We start from the raw sequence: 20026 nt of genomic DNA on the forward strand, positions 1-20026 counted from the left end.
GTGGCTCTTTATTGACACTATATTTTTGAGCTATATTATTATGCCCGTGCAACTAGAAAATTGTTGGTCCAAAATATACATTAAAAAGGGCAGAAATTTAACTCATGTAATCGTTCTTTAAGGCTGAAAGTTGAACCTTTGTAAAAGATTGATTTTTCTAAATTCTAAATTCCAAAATGTAATATAATATCATAAAATGGTATAAAGTGGCATAAAATGGCATAAAGTGTCAATTGGCATAACATAGCATAAAGTGACATATATTTCTATGGCATACAATGGCATAAATTTCTTTCGAGAAAAAAGCTTTGAGTAAATTGACATAAATGCCATTTTAGGTCATTGGATTTCTGATATTGTTTAGGACAAATACAGCTTGGCCCAGAATAAGCTACAACATTAATGTGTATAATACATAATAGGACCCTTAAAAGTTTAGTAGATGATTTAAAGGTAGTTTATTTAAAACACAAAACATATATATAAAACACTAATATTACACTAATATCACCAAACAAAAATATGTGTGAACTCTACCAGACCCGATAACCAAAATGGTGAGTCTCCCTGACTTATAAGAACTTAAGAAGCACTTATAATAATTATAAAAGGTTGATCATAACTTATATTGATACGATAATACTAATTCTACCAGCTACACACATCCATGACATACGTGATACGAACTACGAATAAGAATGACAATGGACTTGTTCTTCTACACCTTCTGATACAATAGATTGGGAGGTTGGCCATAAACCCAGTTTATTAGGCCACAAAGCAAGGAACATGAGGGTAAGTCATTCTATGTAGCATATTGTCGGGGAGAGAGTTGGAGAATAATTGCCATTGTATGTAATATGCAGTGTCATTCTTTTGTGGTTAAATAATTTGACTAATGTCGTATCGTTTTAATGAGAGAAATTAGATGATGTGGGTGATGTGCAGCTGGTAGTATTTACTGACGCGTTTCCGAGGAAATTGAAAAATATATGTAACTCTATTGAAGATAATCTTAATATTCGTTATTCAATCAAGTCTGACTTATACAGCGATACAGCGATACAGGATACTAGTAATACGTAGTAATGCGAGCCCCCTTAAAATAAGTTAGAATAATTTTTAAAAAGGAGACGAATGAACGAGAAATAAGTTTAAACTTATTCCTACGCTACCTGCAAATCGTGCGTTTCCAGCAACAAGAATAATTGTACTATTACATTTTATGACTATTTATTTTCACATTCCATCTAGATTCCAGTTGGTTCCAGTCAGATTGAAGAAGAATACAGATGGCCATCTGGTGGTATAATGGTGTCATAAAAATCACGAACTACACTACTTCTAAACCTTCCAGCAGGTTCTACAACAAACTTCAGAACTATAGGGACTATCTAGCTAGGGGACATCCGAGTCTCCACGTTTGTGATCTACGCAGACCATTTCAGCGGATAACGTCACGCTCAGCCAATCTTCATTAGTTGGACGATACAAGAACGTGTCTGGGGGGAAGCCAAGGGGTATTTTGTGGTATTTTTTGATATTATGTGGGACCTTTTTATGGGGGAAATTCCAAAATTCATTAAGGCATTCCCAAAATATCACAAAATACCCCTTGGCTTCTCCAATGGTTGTAGATGCGTAGGTGATCAAAAAGATCACCGCTGACTAGCAGTTCTGTGCTCTCACTATAAAAGCCAGGGCTGTGAATCGGAGGTACCCCGCTAGTGCCCCCTGTCAGTACCTAGTCGAATAAGTCGACCTTAGCCTCTCTGCAACAAGTCCTCCTGATGCCTCCACGTGGTGAAGACTGGATACTGGACGATGGATGGTGGTGAACTCCAGGCAAGAATCAGGATGGGCGACGGGTAGATAGCTGACCCCCGGAGAGACAAGATAGGAACGCCAGTTGTCTCTCGAACTCCTAGCCTCTGAAGAAGAGAGGTGCGGAGAATCAGCCGGAGGTGTTGGTCATTATATCCTCTGACTTTCCACTACGACCCAAATGATTGGACCACGCTCTGGTGGAAAGGATGACCCCCCATACCCGGGGTAACGGGCAGTCAGGGAGAGGGCTAGCTCCTGCAAAAGTTTAGCTTATGCTGACACCCTAGCCCCCCTAGCTCAGGGACAGGAGTGGCTACCTTCGGGTAGTGTCGGTGAAGAAGAAGAAGAAGAAGAAGAACTCACCACATCATTTACCCTGAGCAGACAGTTCGATTGGTTAAAGTCTGATAAAAAGTTCAACTCAAGTTGATGTTCCTGCGGTTCAAACCCAAATGTTCCGGTAGCGTGGCTTTGGGAAATGACCATTTGCCACCATGGAGGGGACTCCATGGGGTCATTTAGCTATTTGAAAAACAACTATGATGAATTTAAACAGCACTAGGGTTAAAGCCCCTAACACGAATCTTGTGGAGGGTCGGCAGTTTTATGACTTGGTTGGCTTAAAACCCAATCTGGGAGGGCCAGGCGATGATGTACTGTCGTACCCAACACAACACAACAGGATAAGTACAGAACCGGAAAAGAAGAGCAGTAATAGTGGCAGCGTTGTGTCGTGTAGTAGGAAAACGTTCATCGGGACACTGAACGTTCGTACTGTTAGGGAACAGTATAAGAGGATAGAGTTAGCATCGCTCTTCCTTGAGAGTAGAGTTGCAGTTTTAGGGGTACAAGAGCACCGGATTGTGCATGAGGAGGAGATCAAGATCCAGAGTTTTGAGAAGGGTGTGCACCTGGTGACCACACCTGCTTGGAGAAACACCCGACAAGCTGCTACTGGCGGAGTTGGGTTTATGCTGACCAAGCAGGCCTACAAAGCAGTGAGTCTCATGAAATCGTTTGGGAAGCGAATTTTTCTCATATCCTTTGATGGAAACCCACGGCTTACAGTAATAACGGTGTACAGTCCCACTGAAGCAGCATCAAATGAAGAGGCAGAGGACTTTCACGAGGGACTAAGATCTGCATTAGGAGAGGTACCAGCCCATCATCTGCTAATGGTTGTTGGTGATCTTAACGCCCATCTTAGCAGATTGAATGAGGAGGATTCAGGTTGGTACTGGCATCGAGTATCCAACAGAAACGGATCGCTTCTCAGGGATACTTTGTTGGAGGGAAACCTTGAGGCAACTAACCACCGATTCCAGAAACGTCCCGGTAAACTATGGACGTATCTCTCTGACGGAACACTGAGCAAGAGTCAGATTGATTACATCCTGATAAGGAAGAAGTGGCGTAACTCAGTCAAGGACACTGTTGTCTCCAATTCTTTTAACTCTCTTGGGTCGGACCACCGTCTAGTAGTTAGTTCAGTCAAACTCAGCCTGCGAAAGTGCCAGAATGCACCTAGAGTAGTAAGATATGACTACAGACTGCTCAAAGAGAATAAGGAGTTGCAAGCCTTGTATTCTGTGGAGGTGAAAAACAGATTCTCTATGCTACTGGAGGAAGAATCTAGTGAGCAGAACGATCCCACGATTCAGTACGGAAAGCTTATGGATGCCGTGAAAGCAACCAATCATAAGTTGCTTAAGCCCATCCCAAGAAGACAACGTAACAACCCCTCCCAAGATCCTAGGGTATCGGAGAGGAGGAGAACTCTGTTTCAGGCCAAAGACGCATATCATGAGAATCCTACAGAGGAGAGTAGAGAGGTAGTTAAGGAGTGTAAGGATGCACTTGCAGTGAGCTACAAAGAGGTTGAGGAGGAGACTCTTGTTTCTCGGATCAGGCGGGCTGAGGATGCTGCTGACAGGTGTAAGAATAAGGAAAGTTGGGACCTTATTAATGACATAAATGGCAGGAAAAGCAAGCCATGCAGCCTGGTTGATGGAGGTAGTGCAGAGGGGAGATTGAAGAGCTGGAAGGACCACTTCACTAAGCTCCTGGGTCAACCACCATCTGTACCTGACCAGGAAATAGTTATCCAAACCATCCACCCCCAGCAGGATATAGAGACTGGTCTGTTTTGCAGGGAGGAGTTAGCGGAGGCGAGGAAGCAGATCAAGGAGGGTAAGGCCTATGGTGATGATGGCATAGCTCCAGAGATTCTCAAAAGAGTGGACATGGACGACCTGATTCTAGAGTTCTGTAACAGCGCTCTGGTTGATGGAAAAATCCCTGATCAATGGCGGCAACTCAACATCGTGCCTGTGCCAAAGAAAGGAAATCTAACTAAAGTGGATAACTACAGAGGAATCGCTCTTACGTCCATTGTTAGTAAGACCCTGAATCGTATGATCCTTAACAGAATCAAACCAGCGATGGAGAAAATCCTGAGGATCAACCAAAACGGATTTCGGGAAGGACGCAGTACCACCAGCCACATTCTGTGTCTAAGGAGGATCTTGGAGGGGGCTAGAGACAAAAACCTGACCGCCCTTCTCTTGTTCATCGATTTTAAGAAGGCCTTTGATAGCATTCATAGGGGTATATTGATGAAGATACTCCTGGCATATGGGATACCAGAGCCCATTGTTAGGCTGATAGATGCTATGTACAAGGACACCATGGCACGAGTCATCACGGAGGATGGTCTGACTGAAGCTTTCCTTATACTTGCTGGAGTTATGCAGGGAGATACACTGGCGCCCTACCTCTTCGTGATTGTCATTGACTATGTGATGACAACAGCACTTAGAGGCAAAGAACTGGGCTTCACTGTCAACCCCAGAAGAAGCAGGAGATACCCAGCAGTTAAGGTGACAGATGTCGACTTTGCTGACGATCTTGCACTGACAACAGACACCGCAGAGCAAGCGCAAGATCTTCTCCTCAGTGTGGAGCTGGCTGCTAACTCCGTTGGACTCCACCTCAACGAGAGTAAGACGAAGTACATCAGAGTCAATCTCTCTGAGTCTGACTCTACCGTCATTAAAGCAGCAAGTGGGCAGGAGATAGAGCAAGTAGATGACTTCGTCTACCTTGGAAGCAGAATAATGAGTGCGGAGAAGGACTTTGATGTTAGGAAAGCAAAGGCATGGGGGGCCTGTCATCAGTTAAAGACAACCTGGAAGTCTGGAATGCGCAGGGACTTAAAGATCCGTGTCTTTCGAGCAACGGTTGAGCCCGTACTCCTGTACGGCTCTGAAGCTTGGACGATAAGCCAATCCATGACTAAGCGGATCAATGGATGCTACACTAGAATGCTCCGGATGGCCTTGAACATACGTTGGCCACAAATCATCAACAACAGTGATTTATACGGCAACATCCCCAAGCCATCAGCGATGATAGCCTCCAGAAGAATGAGACTGGCTGGACATGTAGCCAGGCATGACGACCTTCTGGCAAACCAACTTCTGTTCTGGGACCCTCAGCATGGATACAGGAGACCGGGGAGGCCCCACCTTACGTTTCTGGACATGCTAAAGAAGGACACCAGCCTTTCCTGTGTTGAAGAGATAAGATCTGTTATGCTTGACCGCGACGTGTGGCGAGGAATTGTAGTTGCTCGGACCAAGAAGCCGACTTAAGTCAGTAAGTCAGTTCTCCCCGTGTTAGCATTCCTTGATTATTGCCTGGATATTGGCCGGTTAAACCTGGGTTAAACTGCTTCTTAATCCTGGAACAGGGCAGGGCATGCTAAAAGGTCCTTCCTAGTGCTCATTCAATCTTGTAAAGAAACAATTCCGGGGAAACGGTCATGTCATGGTGTGCCGTATTTCTAGTTCTATTCCAAGGGAGCGGCTACAATTCCTGTGTTCGTCCCAAAGTTTGGTTTTCCAGAACCGGAAAAAGTATTTCTCGGGCCACCAAGCAGCTGCTTCATTCACCTTCGGTAGAACTCAGACATAGGATTTGAAGAGTAACTATTCAACCACGGCCGAAATGGGTTCCACCCTCGTCGTAACTCCTCACTGTCAAAACAGGATGTGGATTACCCCGACCACCCACCTCGCCCTACCGCGCCCTACAGAACTATGAAGCCTTCATCCAACAACCAGATCGGTAATTATTCTACAGTTTTACTATAAGACTTAACACTACCCAGTGACTACGCTATAAAACTAACCAATCAGCCACTGGCAAAATGGGCGCCTGGTCCAGCTCTGGCCCCACTTTCTAGCCATAATACACGCCATCTACCCCCGCTCCAACTAGGATCATTCTAACAGCGCTTACAGCTGCAACCAACCCGATCAACTCGCACAAACCACCTAACCACGTGACAAAATAGCCAGTCACGTGTCAAAAATAGCCAGTCACGTGTCCAAAATAGCCAGTCACGTGTCAAAACAAATGTGTCCCACCTTTTAGCCAAGTCTATTGGATGTAGTATAGGATGTAGTATTGGATGTAGTATAGGATAAACAAATCAAAATACGAATAAAACCTCGGACATAATTACAGTAGAGATTAGAGAAACACCTGGGAACAACAGACAAGCTATTCATGTAATTACAATCAAGTGTAAGTCTAAGTTATATTTTAAATAATATCTTATATTAGCTTACTTAACACATTATTATCATCCTCTGAGTGACCTGACCGAGCTAGGTAAGTTACTACATGTTGCTGAACTATCGTACTTGTTACTGCTAGGGTGGTTCCATGTCGGAGCAGTGTGGTGCCGTGTTAGTGCCGTGTCGGAGCAGTGTGGTGCCGTGTTGGTGCCGTGTTTCACATCCAATTGGGTGCCCTTCTGGAGTCGCGGCAAAAGAAAGCGTGAAAATCTATTTTAAAGGTTTGTTCGTGCATGACCAGTAACAGGATAATGGTGTGATATATTCGGCAGATTTTCCAGGCAATGGCAATCATCTGAGGCTACTAGCATGTTGTGCGAACTGCGACGTCACTTGACAAATCTTTTAATGTAACGGACATAAACAAAGTTGTGTTTTTGAGGTTAAAGTCAAATTGAATTATCTTGAGCCTGTTCACACAGTGAACCACGTGACTAAGTAAGCTGTGTTCAAATGTTTCTCACAACAGCGTAAAACACTTAGCAGATTTGAATAAAAGCGGGAAACTGTCCAAGCTACTGTAAATGTCCGCACTTCGAAGCGGTAATATTGTTTTCATGTTTTCAGCATAAATTTGAGTGAATTTAAGTTAATACTGGTAATTTTAGTAAGTGAATAATATTCACTAGAACTGATATTCGCTGAATTTAGCATCCGGCTTTATGAGGAGGTCACTGTAACTGTAAGTGTAACTACAACAAATCTTTACAGAAATGTTTAACATACTTTCCATGAAATATTATGTAAAATTATAGTGTACGTACAATAGTGTTAATAAAGATCTCGTAGTAACTCATGTAAATATTAAGCTGTAGGAGTTCTGAACGTTTTCTAGACGGCCAAAGAATAATAATTCAATAAATATAATTGTTGGTTACGTATAATGAAAATGAAATAAATATTGAGCTTTTTCGAACCGCTAGCACAACGCAGCGTAACGGTGTTTGAAACTAAACTGGGGAGATGTGGGAGCTTGCCAAATAGCAGCTGCATTTAAGTTAACTCGCTTCTCTTATAATATAACCTCACCGTATCACCTGGCTTCACATTTCACAACTCAAAAGAAAGAGCAATAGTTGTTGGGTTTGAGAATTAAATGTCAAAAGAATATCACCCGGGAAGGCAGACTATATTTGGAATTCCTAATACCATGGTTGCATATTTTCCAACATTTTAATCAAAGATTAACCATAGATTCTATGCCAATGGAAGGTTATAGAAGTAGTATGATAAACCAACCATATATAGTATCAGTGAAAGAGAAATATCGAAGCAATATCTGAGTATCAACCCCGGTGGCAAAAACGCAAGGATGTGTTAAAATATTGATACCTGGTCTTTAAGTTTATGTAAAGTAGAGAGGTTCGCGGTAAATCTTGACTTAGGTATGTTAAGCCCTCATTTGGGGAGGGAACTAGCTTCGGTAAATCGGGGTTTACAGTTTTAAAAAAAGAGACAGTTTCATCCCGGTTGACACACTAAAACAAGAATATTATATCGAAGAATGGAGGTAAAACAGAGTGGAAGCTAAAGAGAACGAACACCCGACACAAACTAAGAAACTTACAAACTCAATTTAATATCGTAGTATCACACTGTAATACCCTCGCCGAGATTATCGTAAAATATTAGATTTATTAACTAACGAGTTGGGTAAATTTTTAAGTTGGCAGTTTTGCAGAGGTTGAGACATGTTACACTTAATTCTAGGATTAGCAAAAATTGGAACAGGTTAAACCTCAGTCTAGAATTAGCAGAGGTTGGGAGAGGGTAAACCTCAGTCTAGAATTAGCAGAGTTTGGGAGAGGGTAAACCTCAGTCTAGAATTAGCAGAGTTTGGGAGAGGGTAAACCTCAGTCTAGAATTAGCAGAGTTTGGGAGAGGGTAAACCTCAGTCTAGGATTAACAGAGGTTGGGAGAGGGTAAACCTCAGTCTAGAATTAGCAGAGGTTGGGAGAGGGTAAACCTCAGTCTAGAATTAGCAGAGTTTGGGAGAGGGTAAACCTCAGTCTAGAATTAGCAGAGGTTGGGAGAGGATAAATCTCAGTCTAGAATTAGCAGAGGTTGGAAGAGGGTAGACCTCAGTCTAGAATTAGCAGAGTTTGGGAGAGGATAAACCTCAGTCTAGGATTAGCAGAGGTTGGGAGAGGGTAAACCTCAGTCTAGAATTAGCAGAGTTTGGGAGAGGATAAACCTCGGTCTAGAATTAGCAGAGTTTGGGAGAGGGTAAACCTCTTTAACAAGTAACAGTTACAAATTAAAACCTTCAGACTTATTTCAACATTTAAACTTTAATATCTCTACCTGCTTTCAAGCCATGCATATTGTATGTGTGATACAAGCATTTCTCTTTAAAAAGTCACGCAAATTATATAACATTAATTCATTAACATTTGTTAATTTTATTGATTTGTATACCAGGTACAACGTAGCGAGTTCTTGGAAAAACAAAGTACGGGCTTTTAAAGTCCTCAACATAAAAACACCTTGTAAATCAAGTTTTAATATTGAATATCGATTAGAGGAAAATGAGGCTGAGCGTCTGGGTGTAGCAGCAAACGGGGCAGGTTGAGTTGATATGACCTAATAAATGTGTTTCAACACTAAACATGTTCTGATATTACCAGCCACGTGAAATGGAAGATTAGAGGTTTCACGCGACTGAAATATACGTGATAAGAAACGAAAGTGTGCGTGACGGTGAAACTGTGTTAATAACAGCGTGATAATAACATCATTTTCCGGGGGGATAGCTCGGGGGCTAGATCACTGACAGTTTGAATTGAGACACGTTGTGGTGGCCGGTTAGGGGCTCCGGTGGGGCTACATGTCGCTCCTGAGCGTGACTGGAAACGGAACTATGCGTGATGATTAAATGAGCCCACATCCAGAAAACACGGCAGTCTGGCAGTCTTACTACCAGAATTATTTCTGATTGGTTCAAATAATGAATTGTTTCTAAAGGCCATAAGAAAATGTGTAGGGTGGAGACATTGGACTGCGAGGAAATTAAAAACCTTGAGGATGTGGGTAAAAGAGTCAGTAATCTTGTGTAGTGAAATCTAGGTCAATTAACACGTCTAACTTACACATGCACTGTCTAGTATTCAGAATCATTGGTACATCCTCTTATTCGTACCCAAGGTTATGGATAAAACATCCGATGCACAAAACTTAAAAACGATGAATTCAATGAAAAGGTTAATGTTTGATCCAAGAGTTTATTTTTACACTTACACGGTGAAGGTTAAGGTGAGCTGGAGCAGGGCTGTAGAGGGATTGAGGGGGTCGATCCCCCCAATACTCCAATATTTTTGGCCAAAAATTTAAATTTTCTTTGCAGTTTGCTACAAATGATAAACTATAATTAAGATCGTTGGTTAGAAAATGCATAGGAGATGGTCCCACAACGAGATACAGTGTAAACGTAAAGATGCTTAATCAACATGCGCAGCGGTGTCAAATAATTCCACGGGAATTTCATACAAAAGTACAAAATGATTCCTAAATGCTAAAAATGCATACCCTGACCCGCGCTTCACGCGCTCCAGTTGGCAAACCTGAAACCGCAGCCGGCATCGCTTCGCTTGGCCATGATCCCCCAAGTTCGAAAACGGGAGTCCGCTGGTTTGACACAAGTTTGGCACTGGTTCGGCGCCGGTCTAGCGCCAGTTTGGCACCAAACCGGCGTCGGAATTCCTTGGTGAGCCCGTTCTAGAAGCAAGGTTAAATACAAAATTAATTGTGCTTACGTATTCTACTGCTAAATTTAACGGATCCGTGCCCGTAAATATCGATTTTAGAGAAATTTGATGCCAGGTTCATGGCTGTAAACAGATAAATAGCCTTATAATCCACATTCCACATAATTACTACAAACTCTTACTATGAGTAGTTACCACTAAGTTGTGGCCTATACATCTAGCCGACCCTGGTACAATGGCAATCATTTTTACTTTTGGCTTTCGACATTGTTAAAACAGTGAACAAAGTATAATTGAATCTTGTTGAACCGAACAGGTTGAAGCTGGTAAACGGTGAGCTGGGGTGTAATTTAACCATTTTAAAAGTCATTATCAGTAACATACCTAAACTTGACTGTTTAAAATCATAGGAATCTGTAATCTACTCCTAGTAAAGTCTGGAGGAAGACCAATATAAATATTATGTAAATAAAATGGAAACTGCGGGCAAAAAATACCATGCTCATAAACATTGTAATTGAGTTACAGCACCGAGTTACAGTACCCAGTTTTGAAGTACAGTAAACATGTTTTGGGCGCCGGTTTGGTTACATTTGTCTTGCTGGTCGGAGCCCGAATTTCCATGATAATTGGAGCACAATGACAAGCGATCCGGTGAGTAGATAGTGGAGGAAGATCATGTTAATGAGGCATGAGGAGGAGTCCGAAGTTTAGTGAGCCCCATTACTAGCTCATGAATATCTAAAGAATATCAAGTGAACGTTTGGTATATGTCTAAGGAGTATCGAGTAAATATCCTAGCCTGATGAATATCAGGTGAAATTGAGGTTATTTTAAGTGGACCTGACTTTGATATGTTAACTTTTATATGTATCCGATGAATAGTCAAGGAGTTTAGGGTAAGTTTAGTGGACATAACCTTGATACGTAAACTAAACCATCCGATATATATAATATATGTATATATTTATCAATTTTATTGGATATATCCAATGAAATTGAAGTTTCTTAAGTGGTCGTATCTGTGATACGTATTCTTTATCCTGCTTTAAATTCTTTTCTGAAGAAAAAACCATTAGCAGTTCAACGAGAAAGTTCGACTGAAAATGATCGTCATGGAATAGTAAGTGGTTTAACATCTACAATTTTTATCAACAAATTTGAATATATTATATGTATGAGAACTAGCTGCAAATTTTCGGAAGCGAGTACCTTAGTTCCCAAAAATTTGTGTGCCATTATATTGAGCACAATTTATTTGAGCCCGAAAAATTTGGGCAGAAAATTTGAACTCATTTGGGCGACCGAAAATTTGGGCACAAATTCTTCGAAAAATGAACGATTTTCCACTAAAATTTCAGTTAGATATTTGCCTTAGTTCATTATTATTCCTTATTATTCCAGTCATTTTGCTTTCAATTTTAAGCATGTAGGTGGTAGTCTGAGTTGTTTCACATTATGAAATTTACGATCTGCCCCGTTGTCGGGAGAATTCTTGCCTGTTCAGATAATCTATCAGGGTAAAACAAAGCGTTGTGAGCCCAAATTCAAGTTCCCATCCAGCTTCCAGGTTACCCATACCCACAACCATTAGTCTAATACCCTAACCAGTGTCCAGTTCTTGGAGAAAATCCTTCTTCCCCACATAGAATCAGTTCGAGCCTCCATCAACAACCCTGAGCAGAAAGCGCTACTGATATCAGATGTGTTTCGGGCCCAACACACACAGACACTAAAAGATCTGATGACAGCCAACAACTGCATCCTACAGAAAGTTCCAGCTAATATGACCCATCATCTACAGCCCCTGGACATATCTATCAATGGACTGGCTAAGAAATTCATGCGCAATAAGTACGTAGATTGGTACGCGAAAAACATAGTGTGTCAGCTCAATGGAGGAGTTTCATCAGACAATGTGAAAATTGATACCTGCTTGACAGTGATCCGTGAAGTACACGCTCGTTGGATCAACGAACTTTTTGTATATTTAAAAGGGAGGCCAGATGACATAAGGAAAGGCTTTGAGAGGTCGGGTATAACTGATGCTTGTAGATCAGACTTTACGGTGGATGATAATCCATTTGCAGATATTGTTTAAATCTCTAGCCATCCGTACCTCTAGCCATTTGTTTTATTGGTAGCTGTTAGTTATTCCAGTTATTTCTATTCATTTAAAATATAAGCCTTTTTACTTGGTCAAGCCATGAATGACAGATTAGAAAACTAAAATTTCAAATATTATTTCACTTGGATATGAAGAAAAAGCCATCTTTCTATAGATTTCAGGGCCACAGGCCAAATGCCAAAAGTTTGGTTAGCAAAAAATTTAGCAGACGGAAAAGATTTATGCAATTAATTTGGTCTGCAAAAAATTTGGGCGAGAGGCCCGCTCAAATTTTTTGTCGCCCAAATTTTTGGGAATTAAGGTATGTCCGGAAACGTTTTCATGTCAATGACATTGACCCGATGTATATTCAATAGATGCAAATCTTCAGAAGTAAGTTGGTCTCGAGACATTTCTCTGTCAATGATATTGACTGGATGTATATTCAACAGATGCAAATCTCTGGAGGGAAGATGATCTTAGAGGTCCGTAGTTAGGTGTTTCTGTGTAAGTTTTGGTAAATATTTTTTTCGCTATCTTACACAATGTTAGAGGAATGGTTAAAATACAATTTTAGCGGAGGTATTATTTCTTATAATACGTTCCGGTTCCGATTGGAAGGGGTGTAATCCGATACGTGCGTATGATACAATATAGTGTCTTATATATAGAACGCCAGTGTTATTTGTTTTAATACTTGCCGCCAGCCAGTCTGAGTCTATGCTGATAATACCTTCGCTTCCCTTGCGGGAAAAATGTGCAAATTATCTGCTCTCGGTGTCCCCGAGTTTTAGTGGATATAATTCCCGGAAGGTATTATAACAGTTTAATCAGGTGCCAAAAACTATTGAGCGCAACCTTAAACGGTGAAGAGCTCTATGAGTGATAACATCTTAAATAAAAAGCTTTTTCACGATCGGGAAGAGGCGAAACGGCCATAAAAAGTGGTCCGTAACACTAACTAGACTCTAGTAGATAACTTCTCGCTGATACAAGAAGGTGCACGGCCTAATACCTTCCAATGTTTAGTAGAAATAAGACTGTCTTTTGAAATAGGGCAGTCTGCACAAAGGCAGCGGCTTATAACACTAAACTCAAAACTGTCTAGGAGATACAGGACAATGTCTTGAAGCAGCGCAGCCTACAACACTAAACTGTCTAGGAGGTACAGGACAATGTCTTGAAACAGCACAGCCTATAACACTAAACTGTCTAGGAGGTACAGGACAATGTCTTGAAGCGGCGCAGCCTATAACACTAAACTGTCTAGGAGATACAGGACAATGTCTGGAAGCAGCGCAGCCTATAACACTAAACTGTCTAGTAGGTACAGGACAATGTCTTGAAGCGGCGCAGCCTGTAACACTAAACTGTCTAGGAGGCACAAGACAATTTTCAGAACTACCCCGGTTGATAACAATGAACCTACTCCACAGAGAAAGCCGCCAAAGCTCCCTTCTGATTTGCACGTGACCAGGTCAACCAGGAGATCTCACTTTATGATAACATAAATAACGATTACGTAAGGGTAGCTAAATATATATAATATAAATGCGCACTTAACACGGCAACTGCTTGCTCATCTCTCTTCAACGCATCTCCCATTGGATGGTAACACTGGCCATTACAACCACGTGCAACCACCACAACACGTGCAAATAAGTGAGAGTTGTCAGTATCACGCCTAGTAACCTGGTAACTTAGTTTCCTAGTAAGTCTGAGCACCCACATTAGGTATAACGAATGTGGCACTGCCGATATTACATTATATATGCGAGTAGAGTACATGCATATTGCATAATTAGCATGAATTCGGCATAATGGTACATGGTGTAACGCGATTATATGCAACACCAAGAGAACGTTTCCAACTATTGCTATTGAAGGCTAGCTTTTAGCGAATATACAACTCTCAACAACACAAGTGTGTAACTTACAGTGTGAATGGGCATCTTGGTGAACTGAGGAATTGTCTTGTATGGGGTTCTGTAAAAAACCTTTGACGTGGCAGTCACATACCTCAGATGGGAAAGTAAGACCTATATTTCGTTATCATTAACGGAATAACCTAATGACAAACAAGCGAATTACCCTCCCAATAAGATAAAGATGTAACTTTGATCTTATGCTTTATTATATATCGTAAGGTATGCAGTATATTCTAGACATAATTATGCTAGATGGAATTATCAGATCTATTTACAGTCGTCGAAAGAATTTTCCTTAAATCGATTGAATTGCGGCCCCAAGCAGTCCCTGCCACAATTCTTCCATCATTTAGAGCCACAATTATGGATTGATATTTGTAACATAATGACAGCTCAGTTTTCCAATATAACGACGATGAACTAATGATGTAATAGGGTTTTCAAACAATCTGGAGTCTCATTAGTATGAATTACAAGCATAATTACGTATACAATAGAAACTTAAAGGTTGTATATCTAATCACCAATTCGATAGCAGTATCTATAATAATAGAAAAAGAGTTCCTTTAAAAACATTTTTTAAGATGCACCTTATAAAATATCAGTGATGAAGAGCAAGTGCACTGTCTTGCAATCGCGGCCGCAATTATTAAGTGCAGCCACTTACTGACTTACATAGCACCAAGGTACGTCTATATACAAACCAATCAGAATGTGCTATCATAACGTTTAGTGAAACCTGGACATGCAATCTTAACGGAACACCGTTTCACACTTTTCATATTTCATAATTTTTTTACTAGGTGGAGGTGATGTTATTGAGACTTTGGGCGGCCATAAAACTCCTGTTTTGAAAGTTGTCCTCTGTACTTGTTTCACTGACCCACGCTTTATAGCATTTATACATTTCGGCCCATTTTATATGTTTGTTCGACTTGCTGTACATTTGTATATTTGCTATTTTGTAAAAGTTTCAAATCAAATCAAGCAAAGTGAACGGTTTATAAATACCAGTATCAGATAGCTGTTCATATGGACTAGAAATTAAAATATGTCATTTAAAAACATAACCCTCATGAAGTCCTTTTAAATTTAAATTATCCATAAGCTCTCTAGCTATACGGTTAAATCCACTGGTTAATGTCAAGATTTAGGAGGCATGCTCTTGACACGATCCAAATTATGATGTATAACCCCCGAACTTTGTTACAGCGGGTAACTAACGCTCAGAACTCACAGACATATCAACTTATTAACATTCCACAGAAAAAGAATGCGGATGCTAGGTAGGTTGCAACACTCTTGCAGGTCGGTGAGGTTCCCATGTTGCTCAGAGTTGCTCAGTTATCAAGAGACTAATCAAGATTTAAACTCCTTGCTATATTGAGCCTTGTATCCTTGCTATAATAATAATATACTTATGACAAACATTCGATTTTTTTAGTGAAATAAGAACAATTCCAGGTTGGATCTATGACCAAAACTGGAGCTTCAGTATCAGAATCGGGTTAGAAATCATTTTCCAAATTTAAAATCATACTTTGATAAAATGTTATCTTGAAAAGCATGGTCCCAGCACATTTATTTATGAGCTGCAAAACACTGAGCTGAACACAGTGAAACAAAATCAAAGCTATTACTCACACTACAGAGAGAAGTAAGAACCAGTGGTTAAATTTTCTTGACATGGCCAAATCATTTAACTGCCTATCTGAAATTGGTTAATTTGTAACATGATGATATTCAAAAATATAAATATAAGTAAGATTTGAAGCAATATTAAAGATACATAGTGGGTAGGAAGGATCAGGAGAAAAAAATATTACACAAAATTTGAATGATCAGAATTCATAATAAGGCACTTTTTTGTATAAATATGAATAAATATATTCGAACATTTATTACACACTTCAACATTAAAAATGTACCCACAAAAGACACTTTTAAGTCTCTTAAGATATGGAAATATCGAAATTTAAATGAATGATATAATATGTCATAATATATATGTCATTGCTTTGTTAATATTATATAGCATATTATATAATAATGTGACCATCATAATGATCCAAATCCTTATATAATTTAAAAGTGACGAAACGTTTAACGTAAAAATTGCAAATAAAAGGGAAATCTACCCAAAAATAGGGCTAAAATTATTCAAGATTAACTGCACGAACCTAATTGTTGCATATTTAATAAAGATTCATAGAACTACTAAAATTTAGCCATGTATTAGAAACATGTTTTGTAGATTAATTAGTGTTTTTCTTGCAACATCATAATGGTCGTCATTAGGAGACTACTTAATAGTATTTTACTTCAATAGGCCCGGAGTTATTCTAAAGACAATGCATAAGATTTGACAATTTGACGTTTGAAAGAAGTTATGTTAATATGAAATCAGTCTGTATCCCAATCAAATAAATATTGTGGAACTTAAATATGCCGTAAATTTGTCCGGGTTGCTAAGAATGGGCAGATAGGTATCTCATCAGGAAAATTTTAAAAAATAATAATAATTATAGAATATTAATAAAAAGCATGATTTTCAACATAACACCTTTCTTACAGGAAGTTATTGTGTAGTTACAAACAATTAATAGTAAAATCAGACTTCATTAATTTATTGAATATGTTCATGATAATTATACTATTAGGAATATCATAAGATAGCATGTTTCCACGACAGCTTTAAAATATCAGACTGCCTAATAGCACATTGATCGATGGAATCTGTAGGAGTCTTCACTTGTGACAATATTACATAATCTGATGTCGGTGAAATGGACTGGAATGTTCCTGTTAGATTGGTCCTCTCGTGACAGTTAAGAAAGCATTTCTTACCTTGCATTTTTAACAGCATGTTAAGGTATCTTGACCTTAACTCTGTGTTCACGGCATGTATTTCTTCCATTGTGCCTATATCAAATTATACAATAATTACAATTGATAGATGTTCTGTAAAATCGGAACAGTTGCATAATTTAAAGTGGTAGTGATGAAATTTAAATTCAAATCACCTTGAACAATTTCTGAAGCTACCAAGCCAGTTACAAGAGTAAAAATAAGAATAGCACCCAATGCCACTTGCTGAAAACTGCCCTTCTTACTCTTTCTCTATCAAATATGAAAAATTATAAAACCTACTGTGAAGATCTGTCAACATTATCGAAAATCTCTCAGCATTTAAGTCAGCTCTAGGACTGCTAATTGTTAAAGTTCTTGACAAGTTTCGGTATATTACGTCAATACTTCAGTGTTTGATATCCCATGAAATAATTTAATTAAAGTTGTCGTTGGTTTAGCTCATAGCTGTGGTTGCAAGTAACATTATTTGATGCGCAGCGTAGCCAAAAAGTGGTTCGCGCTGCAAGCTCAACTGGATGTGAATATACACACTACACAGGTGCTGGCCAATACAAGTCTTGGCAGTACTAGCAGGATATAAAAGCCTAATTGCGACTATATCCTTTCACCAGCTGCATTCAAGCTTGTCTCAGTTAGCGCTTATTTATAAGTTTTGAAAAAGAAATAAAATCTATCTCGTGGGATATCAACAGAAATTCGTTGAATTTATTTTGCTAATATAAATGCGATTTGTCGTAGGGTGTATCTTTATTTATTAGTGCAATGTGTATTAACATATTAATAATCCTTCTTTTGATTCCTGTAAGTATATTATGTTACTTTTGAAGAGTTTTCTGGGGGTTTATTGTTAATCATAGTGTGGTATATAATATCAATAAATCTTCCTATGATTACTATATGATATATTTAAAGTTTTAATTTTTCCTAAATAGATTTGTTTTTGAGATTATTTAGTTGTTTGTTGCTGGATATTTTCACCTCACCCTTAAGAACCGCTCTGACATGGTTAGTACCTGGCACTTGTTTCAGTTGCTAACCATATGGGCGGTATACAAGCACATCATTTCATTTCATTTCATTTCATTTCATTTCATTTCATTTCATTTCATTTCATTTCATTTCATTTCATTTCATTTCATTTCATTTCATTTCATTTCATTTCATTTCATTTCATTTCATTTCATTTCATTTCATTTCATTTCATTTCATATCATATCATATCATATCATATCATATCATATCATATCATATCATATCATATCATATCATATCATATCATATCATATCATATCATATCATATCATATCATATCATATCATATCATATCATATCATATCATATCATATCATATCATATCATATCATATCATATCATATCATTTCATTTCATTTCATTTCATTTCATTTCATTTCATTTCATTTCATTTCATTTCATTTCATTTCATTTCATTTCATTTCATTTCATTTCATTTCATTTCATTTCATTTCATTTCATTTCATTTCATTTCATTTCATTTCATTTCATTTCATTTCATTTCATTTCATTTCATTTCATTTCATTTCATTTCATTTCATTTCATTTCATTTCATTTCATTTCATTTCATTTCATTTCATTTCATTTCATTTCATTTCATTTCATTTCATTTCATAAACATCATCACATATGGACACCTTCAACAAGACGTTGTCTCACGTTTTGACTTTTTCTAAATTGATTTTTAGAGTCTCATATAGTCTATTGGCTATGATAGACTCGATTGATTGGTTGCAGAATCTTCATAGCTTTATGACTATGAAATCAAAATCATGCTATCACATAAATTGACAGAGCTAGACCACGTTAAAGTCGAATGATACAAATATCACATTTTCTGAGATGTGATAATGATACAAATGGGTCTGGAGAGACCGAATGTTATCAGTTTTTTATGAAAATTTCTTAACATGATGCCTGTCTCCTAAGGAAGCAGTGTACAAAAGGAAATCGTTATTTAGGCTCATTATGATACAAATATCACACATTTTCGTTTCAAAATTGTCCGTTTTATGATGTGATTATTGAATCCCCTTGACCTCTTTTTTCTGTTTCTTTGAACTCAAACTGTACCAGAGGCAATTCCAAACAGAATTAGTAAAAAGTATGATACAAAAATCAACCTCCCGTTAGATGTACTACAATTATCACATTGTATTTTAAAACAACGAAATATAGCTATTTTTCGGGTCCAGTTCTCTGGGTGGCTGTTTGAAGGGTACATAATTCATTAATAAAGATGAAACTTCATTCACACCTACAAAAATGGTAACTCAGTATGGATACAAGGATGAAAAATTGTTCCAACCACTTGAAGGATACAAATATCACATTTTTTGTGAACCAAATTTTACAAGTGTAACATTCGTGATAAATGTATCAATATGGGTCTATAGAACGAGATTCTTTTTGATACATGTACAATAAACATTATTGCTCCCTGAACATCTTACACAGCACATCTAGGAACCAAAATAGGATACGAATATCACAATTTCAATTTAAATTATTTTTTATTTTTTTAAATTTTTTTTAATCAAGTGATATTTGTATCTGAAAAGTGCTTATTTAATGAAATGCCTATTACTTATTGACTATGTTTAATAATATTGGATGAATTGATCTTTAAAAACAACATTCACACATTATTGACATTGATTCGTGAAAAATATTGAATTTAATGTGATATTTGTATCATTTACAGGTCATTTATTGAATGTCAATCATTACAACATTATTTTACAGCCTAAAGCACCTTGAATAGCATTCAAAAAATCAAAATAGTCCTCACTGGTTCTCATTATAGCCTACCCTAAGTGATGTGTGATAATCGTACCATATTTCGTACATTTAACCATTAATCGCGGTACATATAACACCCACATGCTTCAGAAAGGTTTGATGGTCACATC

General features: G+C 38.4%; 1 protein-coding gene across 1 annotated transcript; it reads left to right on the plus strand.

Moving 5' to 3' along the window:
• Positions 1-2369: 2369 nt before the first annotated feature.
• Positions 2370-5480, plus strand: LOC134819883 (uncharacterized). The gene has a single exon (XM_063830036.1). It carries the CDS (start codon positions 2370-2372, stop codon positions 5478-5480), a length of 3111 nt encoding a protein of 1036 aa, XP_063686106.1.
• The last annotated feature ends 14546 nt before the right edge of the window (positions 5481-20026 follow it).

The sequence above is a fragment of the Bolinopsis microptera genome, chromosome 8, assembly GCF_026151205.1.
Source record: "Bolinopsis microptera isolate Bmic1 chromosome 8, MBARI_Bmic_1.0, whole genome shotgun sequence".
NCBI classification, from domain to species: domain Eukaryota; kingdom Metazoa; phylum Ctenophora; class Tentaculata; order Lobata; family Bolinopsidae; genus Bolinopsis; species Bolinopsis microptera.